This window comes from Mirounga angustirostris, unplaced genomic scaffold (genome assembly GCF_029215605.1).
Source record: "Mirounga angustirostris isolate CCGP_5_RB_7025 unplaced genomic scaffold, mMirAng1.0.hap1 SCAF_16, whole genome shotgun sequence".
NCBI lineage: Eukaryota > Metazoa > Chordata > Mammalia > Carnivora > Phocidae > Mirounga > Mirounga angustirostris.
This window is the reverse complement of record NW_026991724.1, coordinates 41255397-41273455: the sequence shown is the minus strand read 5'-3', so window position 1 is coordinate 41273455 and position 18059 is coordinate 41255397. Positions and strand designations below refer to the sequence as shown.

Below are 18059 nucleotides of genomic sequence, written 5' to 3'. Positions count from 1 at the left end.
TCAGTGTCTATCAAGAGGTGAACGGATAAATAACTCGGGGTGTGTTTGGATCACAGAACAGCACTCAGGGGTAAGAAGGTGCCACCACTCCTTGTAATCGCCTAGATTAATCTCAGACAGAACGCTGGGTGGGAGAGGCCCCAAGAGCGCACACCCTGTGCTTCTAATTCAGTGGAACTGATGGCAATGGACGTCAGGACGGTGGTTCCTGGGAAGGGTTTCAGGCGGGGAAGATGTGGTAGGGAGATTCCTGGGGCTCTAGAAATGTTCAAGCCGCCTCATCTGGGTGTGGTCCGTGGACACAGACACACATGTAAGTAATTCTGATGAGCTGTGTGGTACTTCCCTGGATGAACATTATACCTCAACTAACAAAAAGGCAAAAGTTATTAAAAAAACATTGGAAGCTGAATTAAAAACAAAGTTAGATAATACCAGTTTATGTCACCTTCTATAGAATTCATCTAAAAGTGGAAAGCCTCAACATTGGAAAACTTCTAAGCTTTCATGATTTTAAGTGAGCCATGTTTTTTTTTTTAAGATTTTTTTTTTAATTCATTTGAGAGAGAGGGAGAGTGAGCACGAGAAGGGGTGAGGGGCAGAGGCAGAGGGAGAAGCAGACTCCCTGCTCAGCAGGGAGCCCAATGCGGGGCTCGATCCTAGGACCCTGGGATCATGAGCTGAGCCAAAGGCAGACGCTTAGCCGACTGAGCCCCCCAGGCACCCCTAAGTGAGCCATGTATTAAATCACCAACCATGCTTTTGGTTTTCCGGCTTTGCCCCGGAGTCGGCACCTCTTTCCGAGCCTCTGTCCTCCTGCTGTGGGCTCTGCGGACGAGCAGCATCTTCTGCTGGAGAAGGCGCCCTGGACGGAGGAGGTGAAGGTTAACTCGGAGTCGAAGAGACAGCAAGCTCTGGCCCTCTACGGGGCCCTCCCAGCAAGAGGAGGAAGGCAGGCAGCCACGGACGGCCTTGACGGACTGTCAGACCTGCCCCGGGGTCAGGACTCACGCCCCGGGGGGCGGGGCAGGGCCAGCAGCTCTGCTCACTGCTGCGCCCCTTGTGGCGAGCCCAGAGCAGATCATCAATCCGTACTGGCCGATAAGTGCGTTACCTCATTTACCAGAAAAGTTCTCTTTCAAATCATTTAACTTTGAGAATTACCAGCCCTGCTACCCACTTCAAAATGGATAAAAGAGGAGGAAGTAAAAGCATCTCTGCACCCCTGCCCTAGTCCCTCAGCTCCTCCTCCCCGAGATACCCCCTTAACCAGTGTGGGGCTACTTCTAGAAACGCGCTTTGCATAAACAAGCATATAATGCCATCTGTATCTGAAACACACATACACACCATTTACACACCTGAGAACGGACTCCATTCACTTTTCTGCCCCTTCAATTATACTTAATAACTAGAGATAGATTACTCCATATCAGTACACAGAGGGCTGCCTCATTCTTTAAAAATTAAAAAAAAAAATTTTTTTTTTTGAACAGATAACCACTTTCATGTGGTTCAATGTTTTGAGATAAATGAGAAGGTCTTACACAGCAAAAAATCTCCCTCACGTCTCTGTTTCCCAGCCAACCCACTGCCTTGGTCATGGGCGACAACGTAATTCATTTTTGTGCATCCTTTCAGAGATAACTCAGCCCTAAAGGAGCAAGCCCATGCAAACACATGCACGCACGCCTGCGTGCACACACACACACATCTATGGCGTGGGGGGTGTGCATGTGTGTCTCCAAGGGGACTTCTGGCCGACACACATGAAGCCTGTGAGTGGCACCCCACACACCCCACAAATGGTGGAGGCAGCATCTTGTTTCCAACCACCCAGGCAGGGGCCCCTCCCCAGGCCCTGTTCTCCCCACAGTGCAGCGCCAGACCCTCCATCCCCGCTCTCTTCCACCACGGCTCCCTCTCCTTCACCAGACCCTCATCCACTGGGGTTCCATCCCTCCTCGTCACACACTTCCCGAACGGTGGCTCTCCTCCGCTCCCAGCAAACGGGTCTTCCCCAGCAGCTTTCCTGAGCTCCAGGCTGATGCTTTCCATAATCCTTCAATCTGACGTGTCCCAAACCAACTCGCCATCTCCTCCTCCCCAACCAGCACCGTGACACCGTCCACCATGCCAATACCCTCCCCGCCCAGGGCTCAGATTCTACAGTCACACCCCCGCTGTCTGCCGGTCACCAAGCTCTATGGCTTCCAGAGCTTTCATGTCCCCAGGACCCGTCCTCTTTCCCAGCCTGCTGTAAGAATGGCGCCCCTCTCCTCCTTCTGATCCAGATTACCGCCATGGCTTCCCCATCCAGCTCCTGAAATGGAGTCTCTGCTGGGCAGGCTCCGTCTGTAGCACCTTCCACGCGGCCCTCTGCACGCCCGCCCCGTGCGTATGCCCACAGGTGTGCCAGACTGCTGCACACGCGCAGGGCCGAGCGTGGAACAGAGCCGGGGCTCAGGTGCAGCTGCTGTGTTTCACAGAACTGGCCGCGCCTCGTGCTCATCGAATCGACTAAATTCTAAGGACAGCTTTGTTGTTGTTGTTGTTGTTTCAAATCTTACAAGCAAGCACAGGGCAATTTTTGTTTCCTTGGAAGTGTGTAAAACAGACGTGTCTCCTAATCCCACGGGCATTCAAATTCATTAAGATAAAAATTAACAACTTGAGGTTCAAGTATTTTAACCTTTGCCATGTTCTTTGAAACTGTGCTGCGTTCATCGGTTACCAGGGGCCCCAGGCCGACCCCGTGGCCGGCTCGCCGAGCTCACCCGTCGGGCCTCCCGGCGGCGTGTGGCAGGCTCACGGCTCCCTGCTCCGGGACACGCCTCACCCGCCCTCTGGGAGTCTGCCCTCCCTGGCCGCCTCGGACGCTGCCGCTCCTTCTCAGGCTCCCCTCAGCCGCCCACCTCCCAACACTGGGCCCCCCTCGGACTTCGACAGGCACTCCTTCGGGCTCTTACCCAGGTCCCGGCTGCCAGGACCCAGGACCTGCCCGCGAGCCTCCAAGAGACCCCACCCCCCAGAACTGCATTCGGAAGCAGGCTACTTCTGGCCACCTCCACAAAGCCGCACCAGCCAAGCCACCGGCACCCTGTCCCGAGCTCTTGGCGCAGCCTTTGTCCCCCACCCCAGCCTCTTCTCAACACAGTAGCCAAGGATCTTCTGACTAAACCATCCCTCTGCGCAACACCTTCTCATGGCTCCCCTCCTCAGGGCGCGAGCCCGACCAAGGCTTGCAAATGCTCCCGGGGTCCGACAAGATCCCACCCGGGGTGGCTCCGACGCGCGCACCTACGGGTCTCCCCGCGTTTCTGCTCTAGTCACGGCACCTTCCTCCCCGTCCCCGAAATCAAGGGGTAACTGAGCCGGCTCTGTGACTGCCTCGTGGGGGATGCCAGGTACTTTCCCAGGGACTTCCACTGTCTCTCACGTTCGGCTTGTGGAAGTGCCAGCTGGGCCCATCTGGAACACTGCTGGGCACCAGCTCTAGGGGGGACTCCGCAATTCCGTCCATGCACCAAACACATGTAGGAGAACGTCGACTGCACCACCACCCGAAAGGGCCCAGGGCAGGGAAATGTCTTCCCTCAGCAGCAGAATGGGTAAATGGTACGTTTATGGTACATTCACACGATGGAGTCGTATGCAGCGGTAAGGACTTATGATCTGCAGCCACACACACACCACGGATGAATCTCACAAACTGTGCCGAACTCAGGGAGCCAGAGAGGAGAGCCACACTGCTTGATTCCCGTCAGACACGGTACAACCCAGGGAGAGCAATCTGTGCTCTCCAATCGGGACAGCAGTTGCCCTCGGGGAGGGAGCAGCAGGAGATGGGGCTGATCGTGCCCACCTTCTGATCCGGGGTTGGTTTCTGTGCTCAGAAAATCCACCGGCCTGTACTTACAGCGTGTAGACTTTTCTGTCTGTCGATCAACAGCTAACAAAAACTTACTGTGTGAGAGATACAGGTCAAACAATACACTTGGGATTGGTTGGATACTATTCCACCAAAAACAAAACTGTACATTGGGGTATGGATAAAATCAGATTCCCCAAATCTGAGAAATCATCGAAGCTGAGTGACGGAAACATGGAGACTCAGTAACCTATTCAACCTCCAAACAAAAAAAAAGTCTCTAAGCTCCTGAGTTCTATTCCTACAAAACCGCACTTCCAAATGGGAGACAAAACCCCACTTACAGGGCCTGGCTCAGGCTTTCTTCATCAGGTGGCATTTTAGCTCTTTCGTGTAACGTCTTCAGCTGTTCTATATGCTCCGAGTTGTCAATGCCCATTCCCATCGACAAAATTTCAGTACGAACATTATAGTCAATAACAGAGGTCTTCAAATTTGAAAGTTTTGTAATGTGCACCTTGAATAAAAAAAAAAGTCTATTTGCAGGAATCAGGCTTTGAACTTTCAAATCAATAGAAAACGCTCACGTGACCTTGCGATCTCACTGTCACGCTGGGCGCTCGTGGGCCTCCCTGAGTGGCTTCCAGCTGATTTTGTAACTGAGGTGACACGTGAGATTCTTCCAGAGCCCACTCCCACACTACAGAAGTACGATGAGGGCTGGGGTTGGGGGCTCCCTGTAATGCTGGGACCACACACAAAATTCTTAGATCTTTCTAACTTTTTATCTCTCTTAACAAGGAGGACCCTAAGGCTCAGAGACGTCGGTGCCCAGAAAGGGCCTACACCATGGCCCTAAATCCTGTGCTCTGGGCAGTTTCCTCCACTGGTTTTCTTCTGCAACCAAAATATTCTCATCCATCTTAATTTACACAAAATATGAGGTTTTGCAACACTGAGATTCCTGTCGATGGGAGGTGCAGACCCAGGACTGGGCATCCCCTTCATGGCAGCAGGGTGGGGAGCCAGGCCAGGACCAGCTGGAGCACCTTCCTAAGCGAACACCGGGAATGTGTTCCCATCTGGGAATGGCACAAGAGCCTTTCTCTACTCAAACTGGGGGCCGAGCGGTCTGGGAAGAGAAGGGAGTGTGTGGGGGTCTGTCTCCCCTCCACCGTGCCATGGACACCACTACACGAGCTGTGGGAGCAGAATGCCAGGTGGATTGTCTTTGCTTCTTCATTTCCTTAGCTATCGTCTTAAAAATCTCTTAATAAAGTTTCCATTTTTGGGGCATCTGAGTGGCTCAGTCAGTCAAGTGACTGCCTTCGGCTCAGGTCATGATCCCAGGGTCCTGGGATCGAGCCCCTCATCGGGCTCCCTGCTCTGCGGGGAGCCTGCTTCTCCCTCTCCCACTCCCCCTGCTTGTGTTCCCTCTCTCGCTGTGTCTCTCTCTGTCAAATAAATAAAATCTTTAAAAAAAAATTTACATTTTTTTCCTCCAGTAAAGAACCAGAATACTATTATATAAACCAAGACGCCAAATCTTCATTTGACCTGTATTGGTAATCTTTACCTTCTCTACTAAAAATCATTGTCTCCTCTGAACTCTTAAATCTTACACCCAAACTCCTCTTTGTAGGTGTGAAGGCTTTTCCAGTCTCATAAAAATAACTTCCAGCAGAACAATTTTATGAACTGAATTCTTTTAAATGTTATACACATACTAAGATTTAAGTCCAATGGAGAACTTCAGATTGAAAAGCAGAGTTCTTGGTGTACGAGTGGTCAGAGGGGGTGATGCTGGCATTGGAGGGGTTGCGGGGAGGCCCCACTTACAGGTCCTGGTCTGACACTCAGCCCTGCCCACCCCTGTGGCAACTCCACAGAGTAGGAGTTTCTGTTCATGGACAGAAGCCAAGTGTCCCACACCAGACCTAGCACAGAATGGGTGCTCAATAAATATTTGGTGAAGAAATATATTATTCAAGCAACAAATTAGAATAATTTTAGGGGTCCATCCAAAAACAGATTTCTTTTAAGAAAACCACATACTCAGGGCGCCTGGGTGGCTCAGTTGGTTAAGCATCTGCCTTCGGCTCAGGTCATGATCTCAGGGTCCTGGGATCGAGCTCCACGTTGGGCTCCCTGCTCAGCGGGAAGCCTGCTTCTCCCTCTGCCCCTTCCCCCATTTGTGTGCGCCCCCCCCAAGTAAATAAAATCTTTTTAAAAAAAGAAAACTGCATACCCACCATTGGATCGATCCACACTGTATTTCCTAAAGCCAATATCACTTTGGCATCATGCAATTTTCCAATAATTTTACGATGAATGTACCTAGTAACCTAGAAAAAAAACCATTTAGGTAATTTCTCTGAAGCTTTAGGAAAATATCTTATTCTGTTTATGCTGTATAGTTTTGCAAAATATGTCTCCATGCATTTCACTTGAGCCTTACCCCCACCCCATGAGTCAGGTTACAGAGGCCCTCATGCCCCTGCGTGGACAAGGGTAATTAACAGGGGAGCTGAATAAGGACAGAGGCAAATGGCACCTCTGGACCCCCCAGGCTGCATGTTCCCCATTGCGGCCATGTGTCCTAGCTCTCCTCTGTGAACAACAAGTCTGTCTCTGGAAGCTCACTGAGCCTGAAGAGACCCTGGAGCTGAGGGGCCCCCGGCTTCCATGTACCCTGTCCCGAGCACATGGCTGATGTTTGTCTCAAGCAGGGCCCCAGCAGACCCGACGTGCCAGAGTACTCCTTCAGGCCCATTTCCTCTCCTGTAAAGCAGACAGGAGGGAGCTGGCTCATCACAATTAGATGCTTCCATCCCCCTTGAACCTTGCACAGTCATTTTAAAGAATACACATGGGAGAAACTTGCCCCCTTTTCCAGAGGCCCCTCTTTAAGAAATACTTGTGGTTGATCGTCTTGACAGACCAAACGTTTCTTGAAGACAAGAACCATGACCTTCTTGCTAATGGCTACATCCCCAGAGCCCAACGGTACCAGACCACAGGGACACTCTGAATACTTTGCAGAAGGAAAAAAAACCACTATTTAATAAGGAGTATTTTTAATGGACCTCTAACAGCAGTGTCGTGTGTTCATCCTGTATTGTGAAAACACTCACCTGTTTAATCCCTGGACCATGTCTGACCTTGTTTATAACCCAAACTGTTTTTACTTTGCCAACTGCAAAGTCCTATTAATTGGATTTTATGAAATTTAACCCTCCTTTGAAGAATCAAGCGCATCGTTAGGAAGAAGACTCACTGCTCTGCTGATGAGCGGGACCAGCTGTCTGGCAAGCCATGGAAGCCCACCTGGGGCGGCTCTTTCGTGTACTGTGTGTTCTCTCCACCTTCGGTGCCTCATCTGGTCTATGTAGGGAAATCCTAGGGACTCTTCCTGAAGGGCCCAGAGGAAATGCCCTTCCTGTGCTCTCTTTCCTTGCCCGGCCTCCCAACCCCAGGGGAATGAGCTGGCCTCTGCCTCCATTTGATGGGGGTACCCACTTGGGGCTCACACTGTTTCCTCCCAAGCTGGCAGCCAACTTATTTCACCGTGATGCGTAGCTTATACCAATTCTAAGACTGTGAGCACTAATGATGACGACGACCAGCCGGGCGAGGGTCTTTAACTGTCAGGAACCATGAGGCTTCTTAGCCAAACTTAATACTCTAAATTTAAATACACCTCGATTCTGTGTATATTCTGAAAGTCAACAAAGTACAAAAAACCAAAATAACTTACCTTTGGATTCCACTCAACTTCATTGTCAGCGGGTTTCACTCTGCAAACAATGAACTCCACCGCCTGGGGGGGCAGAGCGTGGAAATTTTCCGGAAGATGCAGCAGCTGGTCTCTCGGGACGAGTCCAGTCCGGCCTTCATCTATAAACTTCACAAGGACACTGTCTGGACCCCAGGTGTCTTCTTTTTGGCTCAGCTCCAGCACCTCAACCCTGGAGAACCACCGTAGCTTTAGTGTAACACAGAGATCCCAAAGGAAAATCATCTCTGCCTCCCCACCTACTCATTAAATCCAAGAAGACTCCAAACTGCAAAGTTCTTTTCCATACTAGAAATAAAAATTAGCTCGAGCCCCTAAGAACACTCAGAATGGCTTATTCGAGTACACGGAAGTATAAAGAATGTGTACTACTTTTGACTAGAGTAAACCCCTTTATCGGACAACACGATGAAAATCAACTCAGTGAAGTGAAGTTTCCACATTTCTCGGTCGAGCCTACCCCGAGCGGAGCCGGAAGCGGCACGGGAACACCGACCGCACAGCCTACATCATCCCGCCACGGCTCAGCCTGCTCATCTGTGAGAGGGGACCCCATCTCACGGCAATCACATGAGCGTGGAGTGAGGCGGAGACGTCTATGTAGGCGGCACAGGGACAGCTCTGGAAGCGTGACACCGCCTTCCGTGCCCTGTGCTCAGGAGCCAGGAGCCCAGGGCCAGGGGAGTGTCAGGTGCAGAGCCTCATCGGGCGGCTGGGGGGACACGACGCTGCCACCCCCCCGCCCACCCAGGGGCCAGGCTACATCCGCGCACACCGGGGCAGATGGACACGGGTGCAAACAGGGATTCGATACCACTGAAAGGTGCCTCCTGTTTCACAACTCTTAAGATGAAATACATAGACCTCTTACCTGTGATAAAGTGTTTTTTCTGCTAATCCATATAATCCGAGTTTCTCCACCTTTTCAACAGTCGTTTTATTGCTGTTACCCTTAAAATACTCATTCATTTCAGCATTAAGAGTTGCATAAAGATCCACTTGTTTATCAATTATACGACCAAAATAATGCGTTGCATTCGAAATATAAAAGGGTATTATCTGAAAAATAATCAGCAAACATATTCAGAAAACAAACTCAATCTAAACCAAAAAGCTATCTGCAGAATCAGCCCCTGACCTAAGAGCCCACAGTGCGCCGACAGGGATGGAAACGTGAACCAGGAAACTGGCCGGCACACGACAGAACCTTCCTGTACCCACAGAGGGCTGTGGTTTCCCTTTAAATCTAAAGGAAAACTTTCTGTTAATCTATTTTAAAACTTTATTATTGTTTGTTTACTCCATACCGCACTTTATAAAAATCATTCTTAAATAGCATCCCTTTCTCTTGAGCTCTTTCTGCTTTGTTCCCGTAACAAGCAGTCTATTTTGCATAGGAGGTGCTAGGGATAGGAGATAAGCCACGTCCTATGGACAGATGGGCCGCAGCCAGCATGTGGTCAAGGCAGACAACTCTTCACAGGCGAGGGTATGCAGGGTGGCTGGTGTGCGAGGGGCAATGTCGGCGTGCATGTGTGTTAGCGAGAGCGCGGAGAAGGCACTGCAGACCCGGAACAGCCTGCATGAAGGCGGGGAGTGGTGAGCTGCCCCAGCAGAGGCCAGGGCAGAGGAGTCACCTGCTGGGAAGGCAGAGGGGGCAGTGCTGACTGGGAGGCAAGCAGGCTAGAAGGCAGGGGTGAGGTCACCCCTTGTGATCAATCTCACAGGCTGACAGCCCCTAGCCCTCCTCTGTGGCACCCGAGCCCCCCTGCTTGCTGTTCCCCCACTCTCACCGCCAATGAGCTCTGCCCGGTGCCACAACACGCCACATTAACTCCTACCTCAGGGACTCGCTGCTTCCTCTCCCCGGAACAGTCTTCCCCAGGTTTTCCATGGCCGGATCCTTATCCTTTGGCCCTCGGTGCAGCTGCCCCTCAGAGAGTGCCTCCCTGCCCATAATCCCCACAGGCCCTCTGGCACTTTGGTGCATTTCACCTTCTCCAGAGCACGTGTCACCATCTTTCCCACTCACCTGTTCCAGAAAAACCCCCGAAATGTGCCCAGAAAACCCCCAGTCCTGGGCACACAGGTTTTTTTTCCAGCCATACCGCCCCCTAGGCCCCAACTGTTTTGACTCCACTCTCATGAGCAGTCCTGTACATAACTAATTCACTCTGTTACAGTCACAGGATATGAGGTAAGGACATAAAAATCAACTGCATTTCTAAACAATCAGAAAATGAAGTTCAAAGAAAAATAACATTAGCATCTAAAAACATGAAATGCCAGGAATAAAGTTAACACAGTGAGGACAAGATCAGTCTACTGAAAAGTATAACACATTGCTTAGAGAAATTAAAGGTGACCTAGATGAAGTGACAAATATACCATGTTAATGGACAAGACTCGGTATTGTTTTGTTTTATTTTTAAAGATTTTATTTATTTGACAGAGAGAGACACAGCGAGAGAGGGAACACAAGCGGGGGGGGGGGGGGAGGGAGAAGCAGGCCTCCCACCGAGCAGGGAGCCCGATGCGGGGCTCGATCCCAGGAGCCTGGGACCATGACCTGAGCCGAAGGCAGCGGCTTAACCGACTGAGCCACCCAGGTGCCCCCAAGACTTGGTATTGTTAAAATGTCAATTCTTCCATATTAATCTACAGACTCAATGCAATGCCACTCAAAATCCCATCAGGCTTCTAAGTACAAACTAGCAGGCTGATTCTAAAATTCTCTATGGATATGCAAAGGAATAGTCAGAAGGATATTGAAGAAGATGGGCAAATTGGAAGGCATCCCTACCAGTCTCCAGGATTACTTACAAAGCTACAGCAATCAAGCCAATGTGGTACCACTTAAGGGTAGACAAAGAGACCAAGGAATAGAATGAAGAATTCAGAATTCACAAATATTGTCTCTTAATTTATGTCAAAGGTGCCAATGTAATTAAGGGTGAAAGGAAGGTCTTTATAATAAATGATGCTGGAGCAACCAATTATCCATAAGGAAAAAACTTTCTCCTTACCCACACCACGCACACACAAAAATTAATTTGAAATGGATTATAGACCTAAATGTAAAACCATAAAACTTCTAGAATAAAAAAAATAAGAAGACTCTTTGCAACCTTAGGAGAGGCAAAGATTTCTTATGACATGAAAAGAACAAAATGTAAAATAAAAAAGTGATACAGAAGGCTTCATCAAAATTAAAGACTTCCGCTTTTCAACCGAGGGAAAATATTTGCAATATATCTGACAAGGCATATCCATAATCTACAAAGAACTCTTAAAACTCAACAAGACAAACAACCCAAATTTAAAAAATGGGCAGAAACTGTCAACAGAGAGTTCCTAAGAGAGATACAAAGGGCTAAATAAGCAGTGAAAAGGGGTCCAAGATTCTTTATCACCAGAGAAATGCAAATAAATATCCATGCAAGTGCAACAGAGTGGCAAAAACTAAAGACTGAGAACACCACGTACTGAGAATGTGGACCCACTGGCCCTCTCACGTGCAGCACTGGTGAAAATGTAAAATGGTGCAAATTGTTTGGCAGATTCTTACACACACTTACCCTATGACACAGCATTTCCACTACATCTCACCCAAGAGGAATGAAGAGGTAGGTCTGAAAAGACTTGTAAGCCAGAAGAAGCTCAGAGCATCCAGAAACTGCAAACAACCCAAATGTCCATCAGCTTGTGAACACACAGACAAACTGTAGCATACCAACATAACGGAATCCTGCTCAACAACGAGAAAGACAACACAGGTGAATCTCAGAAGCGGTACGCTACCTAACAGAAATCAGACTCCAAACACTACCTACTGTATGATTCCATTAACATGAAAATCTAGTAAAGACAGAGCTCTAGCGGCAGAAAGCAGGTCCGGTGGCTGCCGGGAGTGGGGGTTGGGATGAGGACTGACCGCAACAGACCAGGAGAGACCTTTTTGGGGTCACGAAAATGTTCGTATCTTCACTGTGGTGGTGGCTACATGGCTGTATGTATTTCTCAAAACTCAACGAACTGTACACTTCTAACTAGGGATTTTTATTGTACGTAGACTGTACCTCAATACAGCCAATTAGAAGTGGGGGTCTGGTTAGACAGGGTCTGGGAAAGTGGCAGCAGCAAAGTGTCATACGTTTTGACTCTGAATCTCCACATAAAGACAGAGCAATGAGATGGCAAAACCAAATACCAGGGATATACTTTGCAACAGAACTAATTGACAAAATATCACCACAGACCCCCGAATAAAAGCAGATGAGGAAAATAACAAAAGAGAAAATCAAGGTGACCTTGGGTTTCACGATGACCCTGTGGATAGGCCAAAAGCACAATCCATGAACGAAACAACTGGAAAGCTGGACGTCATTAAAATTAAAAACTTCTGCTCTGTAAGACTATAAGGAGAACAAAAAGACAAGCCACAGACCGGGAGACAATTTTTGCAAAACATATTTCTGAGAAAGGACTGGTGTCCAAAATCTACAAAGAACTCTTAAAACTCAACCATAAGAAAACAGACGAACCAATTAAAACATGGGCAAAAAAACCTGGACAACTCACCAAAGACGACATATGGGTGACAAATAAGCACATGAAAAGATGCTCAACATCAGCAGGGAATTGCAAATTAAAACACTGAGATACCACTCCACACCTACTCCAACAACTAGAATCCAAAACACCGACAATGGCACATACTGGCGAGGGCAGGAGAGCCAGGAGCTCACACTCTTTGCCGACTGGAATGCAATCGGAGCAAAACAGTTTCACTGTACAATCCAACAATCACACTCCTTAGTATTACCCAAGTTGAGTTGACAACTCATGAGTCCACAAAAACTGCCACATGAATATTTCCCATAGCCTCATTCATAACTGCCAAAACTCGGAAGCAACCAAGATGTCCCTCAATAGGTAAATGGATAAACTGGTATATTCTGCAATAAAAAATGACCTACGAAGATAAGAGGATGTGGAGGAACCTCAAATGCGTATTGCTAAATGAAAGAAGCCAGTTTAAAAAACCTGTGTATTGTATAGTTCCAATTCTATGACATTCTGGAAAAGGCGAAATAATGGGACGGTAAAGTCTTGGTGACGACCTGGAGTTCCAGGGAAGAGGGGAAGGGTGGAGCATGGGGGACTTGCAAGCAGTGTAAGAATTATGTGATACCGTCACAGTGGAGAGGTGTCACTATGCATTTGGCAAAATCCCTAGAATGTGCACTACAGGGAGTGAATCTCAATGTGAACTACTGACTTTAGTTAATAATAATGTTATCAATATTGGTTCAGCAACTGTCACTCATGCACCACACTAATGCAAGATGTTAATAATAGGGGGAATTTTTGGGGGGGATGGTAGAGGGAACTCTGTATTTTCTGCTCAAATTTTCTATAAACCTAAACTGTTCTAAAAAATAAACATCAGTTAATTTAAACAACAAAATAGCAGATGAAAGAAACCCAGCCAGATCACAAAGCCTGCATGGTGTCACTACCTGATGGAGCCAGACACAGGGGAAGTCTGTGAGCGGCAACAGGTACTCACTGGAAATACGGGGCAGGGGGACGAGAGCAGCTGAGCCTGGAGGCTTTCATGCACTCCAACAACGGGCGAAGCCTGGAGCCCTGTGGAGTCTCGAACTGTCCATCCAAAGACACCAGATATGAGGGAAGAGAAGGGCCAGACGCAAGTGGGGAGGGAAACGGGGCCAGAAGATCTTAACAATCTCAGAACTGATGTCTCCTTTTTTTCTTTTTTTTTTTATAAGAAACGGAAACGAGAATTCTAAAATTCTAAAAGTCACCCTGACCCACACCTCCTTCTAAAATTTAAGGAAAATATATTTTATCTAAAAAGGAGCCGTAGCAAAGTATCAAAGTCAGATCCCATATTAAATCATAACAAAAAAGAGAATAAGGACAGTAACAGTCCCTACAGATAATGAGAGCCACTAGAAAAGATGTATCCACAAGACAGACCAAAACTGTACCCATCCATTTCAAAACAAGCTACCTTTCCTCTCGTTCATTAAGAAAATAATGGGGTACTTGGCTGCCTCAGTGGAGCATGTGACTCTTGATCTCAGGGTTGTGAGTTCAAGCCTCATGTTGGGCATAGAGATTACTTAAAAAAAATCTTTAAAAAATTATAAAAGAGATACATATATGATAAATGATATGTACAAAAGAACAACCTAAATTTTAAAAAAAACTCAGAAAGGAGGTGACAGAACTAGGAAGAAAGAATGGTGCAAATGAACAGAACAGATCTGCCTTAGGAAAAAGGGAAGGCAGAAACGAGAGCAATCTTGAACTCAAGAAGAAAGGAAGAAATATTAAAAAGAATTCAAAAGAAAGTGACACACTCTTAACTCAGTAATTTTATCTACATTTCAGAATTTTCCTCAAAGGAATAATCATGGATTTTTTTTTGAAAGATTTTATTTATTTATTTGAGAGAGAGAGAATGAGAGAGAGCACATGAGACGGGGAAGGGTCAGAGGGAGAAGCAGACTCCCTGCCGAGCAGGGAGCCCGATGCGGGACTCGATCCAGGGACTCCAGGATCATGACCTGAGCCGAAGGCAGTAGCTTAACCAACTGAGCCACCCAGGCGCCCAATCATGGATGTTTTGAAAAGATGTGCTATCATTGCATTATTTTTAATGGTCCCCATTCCCAGATGGAAATAACTTTCTGAAAATATAACTAAAAAGCCTCTTAACCATTGAAGTGGTTTATCTATTTTCCCGATTTGACTTTGGTTTTCTAAATAAACTAGGGTCTTGTAATAAGGCACCTTATAAGGATCCATGCCTATCGTCAGGTTAATGGCGGTTCATTAAGAGTGTCGTAATTATCCTGCTGCTTTAGAATGAAGCATGTTAAGGGATGCTTCAGTGCTCAGTCGGTTGAGTGGCCAACTCTTGGTTTCGGCTCAGGTCATGATCTCAGGATTCTGGGACTGAGCCCCGCGTCAGGCTCCACACTCAGCAGGGGGATCTGCTTGAGGATTCCCTCTCCCTCTGCCTCTCCACCCCACACTCACGTGCTCACACACTCGCTCGCTCTCAGATAAATAAAGCAATCTAAAAGAAAAAAAATGAAATACATTCATTAAAATGATCATTAATCATTGAACAAAGTGCAGCAGAACATACTTTGATGTATCCAAATGTTGGTAGAGTTTGATTGGATAATTTCCTTGGCATATCTATTTCTGGATTAACATGGTGTCTATCAGGACAGATCCTTTTGTCTCTGAAAAAAAATAACTGGATTTTAAAAACAAAAACAATACTTTTTTTAACATGAATTTCAAACTATTCTTCAGGAAAATTAATCTATAATTGAAATCAGAGGACCTTTACTCTAAATACTTTAAAGTAACCATATTAAATAATTCAGATGACACAACATGCACATTAGTGAAAAGAGGTCCTAAAATTTAATTAACACTGAATAAACTTAAAGAGTTACTCCATTATTTCTCAAGACATTCTGAAAATGAACAAAATGTACTTCCAAAATAAAGACTCTGCATCAGAAATTTATCACCACAACCCAAAACAAAGGCTAATAATTAACCTCTAAACCAGAAGTCATGCTGTAACCCAAACTGAGTAACAGTTAAACCTCTGGTTTCAAAAGTCAATAGCATAATCAAAATTGCCACTAATAACCTGTTTAATGTACCATAGTTCAAAAAAGTTAAAGTCAACAGTTATCTTAAAATGAAGCTCAATCCAATTGATACACATCAGACATCTCCTACCCAGTCCCAGCGATCACTGGTCAAGCGCTGGCATCATGTCTGGATCGGTGAGAAGGCCCCCCATGACTGTTGAGATACCCATGCTCTCCAAACTGATTTATAGTATCAATGCACATGCTACCGAAAGTCAGGTAATGTTCCTGAGGAAACTGACAAGCCTATTCCAAAATGTATGTGGAGATGCAGTTGACTTAAAATAGCCAAAACCACCTTGATGAAGAGCAAAGTTGGAGAACTTACAAACCAGATTCCAGGACTCACTAGAACATAAGCTACAGTGAGAAAATGCAGTACCAGTGTAAGGACAAAGAGACCAAAGTAACACAGAGTCCACGTGTGGACCTCATACACTGGTTTATGTGGTGGTCATAAACATCATCTGGTTTATGTCAAAGGCACCAATTCAGGGAGAACACAGTGATGTTTTAAATAAAGGATACCAGAGCAAGTGATTATCCACACAGGAAAAAGTAATCCTTGCCCCGTATCTCACACTGTACACAAACATTAACTCACCCTAGATTACACTGAAGTGTGAAAACAGCCTATAAAGCTTTTAGAAGAAAACAGAGAAGAGTGTCTTCATGACCTAGAGATCAGCAAGTATTTCTTACATTAAGGACACAAAGTAACATCAACCAGGAAATACTTCATCAAAATTAAAAATGTCCACTCCTCAAAAGATTCTTACAAGAGCGGAAAGGCAAGCCATGGACTGGGAAGAGATCTTCTCTAGGCACATCTCTGACAAAGCAGTTATATCTAGAAGGAATAAAGTACTCCCACAAACCAATAAGAAAAAGGGTAACACCCAATGTCAAAAATGGGCAAAAGACCTGAACGGGCACCTCACAAGAGGCTGGTCAAATGTCCCACAGGCATGTGAAAAGACACTCATCATTAATTACTTGGGAAATCAGATGGAAACCACGGTGTGACACTCTCCCCCAGCTGTGTCAGGGAGGGTATGGGGCCACTCAGCTCTCGCATACACGGCTGATGGGATTGTGAAACAGTCACACGCCTCCAAAAAGTTACACGTGTGCTCACCCCGTGACTCAGCCATCCCATGCCAAAGTCTAGCTTCCAAAGAAGCGGGTGCATGTTTCCACAGAAAGACACGTGCAGGAGTGTTCACAGCAGCTTCATACGTAATAGCCAAAAGCTGGAAACAATTCGCAGGCCCATCAACAGGAGAATGGATACATACACTGTGATATATTTATACAACAGAATACTGTGCCACTAAATAGATAAATCCATCCATTGGATCCATGCAGGAACACAGATGAATGTCGCAGACAGTAGGCTGAATGTACAACTCCATTTATATAAAGTTGGAAAACGAGCAAAATTCATCAATGTGGATAGACAGTGGGGGGCGGTTACTTCTAGGGGGAGGGCAGACTGGGAAGGAGCATGGGGGCAGCTCTAGGGTGTCTCCCAGAGGCGGGCAGTGGTGTGAATCGTGCGTACATACGTGAAGGTCATCCAGCAATAAACGCATCACTGTGCCCTTTACTGTACATTTCAATTTTTTTAAAAAAATGGCTTACTTGCAAAAACCAAAAGCCTTAAGATACGGACAAAGAGGCCTTCTGGCTTTTTTATCTTCTTTGGCTTCCAGAACCCCGGCAGTAAACTCATACAGCTCCGAGGGAATCTTGGCATCTGTCCGCTCCAGGTAGCGCAGGACGCCGACCGCGTGGCACGCATTCCTCTCTGTCAGCAGCAACACGGATTTGGTCTTCTTATCTCCCTGTTCCGCAGGAGAACCCTTAAAATCGGGAGTGAATAGAGGCAACAGGTCATCCATCCCAGTCTAAATGACGAAACTTTGTGGACTCTGCATTTGTCATTGCACAGATAATGCCGGAGAATATTTAAAGATCAAGAAAGTTCATCAGACCTGCTCGGTGGAACTCTGAAAACGACCAGACATGCAGTACAGGCGTCCACCAAAGATTTTGGGGGAGGAAGGAAAGCTGAAGTGGATCACACACGTGGCATCAGTGATGGTCAGGAGTGGTATGCAATCATCCGTTAAGGCTGCGGAGAAGGAGCCGGCAGTCACAAACGAGGCTGTGGTTTTCCTGCACTTACTACAGAGCAGTTCCGGGAACCGGACTTGAGCACAGTTCTCTACTGCATCTCACTTCTTAGATGCCAACAAACTTCTTCCCCATTTGTTTCCCCAAAATGTCACACACAGCCCAGTGATGACGTTCCAGAGAAAAGTGGTTCCCCTCATTTTAGCTTGGAAAATGCTTCTTTCTATTACAAATCTAGGCTGCCCATCAATCTTTCACTTATTTCATACATTGTGATTTTTCGATCTCTAACATCAGATTTCACAACCATCTATGACAGATTTCATCACAGGCACACACACGTTTATGTTCCGCCTGGAACCCCAGGGAGAAGGCCTACACTCAGAGCTCCGCAGGTCCCTGCCTTCACCTCGACACCAAAATCTTGGCGGAGTTTAACCTTCATTCTGAAATTAACATTACTAATAAATTCTCAGTAAATCGGAAATGATGAGAAACTGGGAGACTAGCTATACACATAAACTGAAGACATGATTCCCCA

At 46.8% G+C, this 18059-nt stretch overlaps 1 protein-coding gene across 1 annotated transcript in view; it reads right to left on the bottom strand.

Moving 5' to 3' along the window:
- The window catches only part of TDRD12 (tudor domain containing 12), a 66377-nt gene that overhangs the window by 2563 nt on the left and 45755 nt on the right, over positions 1-18059 (bottom strand). Inside the window, exons 20-27 of the mRNA XM_064582036.1 lie at positions 17377-17516; positions 17024-17244; positions 14854-14953; positions 8539-8726; positions 7629-7839; positions 6124-6216; positions 4216-4388; positions 756-865 (exon numbers count right to left, since the gene is read on the bottom strand). Of these exons, the coding sequence (XP_064438106.1) occupies positions 756-865; positions 4216-4388; positions 6124-6216; positions 7629-7839; positions 8539-8726; positions 14854-14953; positions 17024-17244; positions 17377-17516 (1236 nt within the window). The remainder of the gene's footprint in view (positions 1-755; positions 866-4215; positions 4389-6123; positions 6217-7628; positions 7840-8538; positions 8727-14853; positions 14954-17023; positions 17245-17376; positions 17517-18059) is intronic.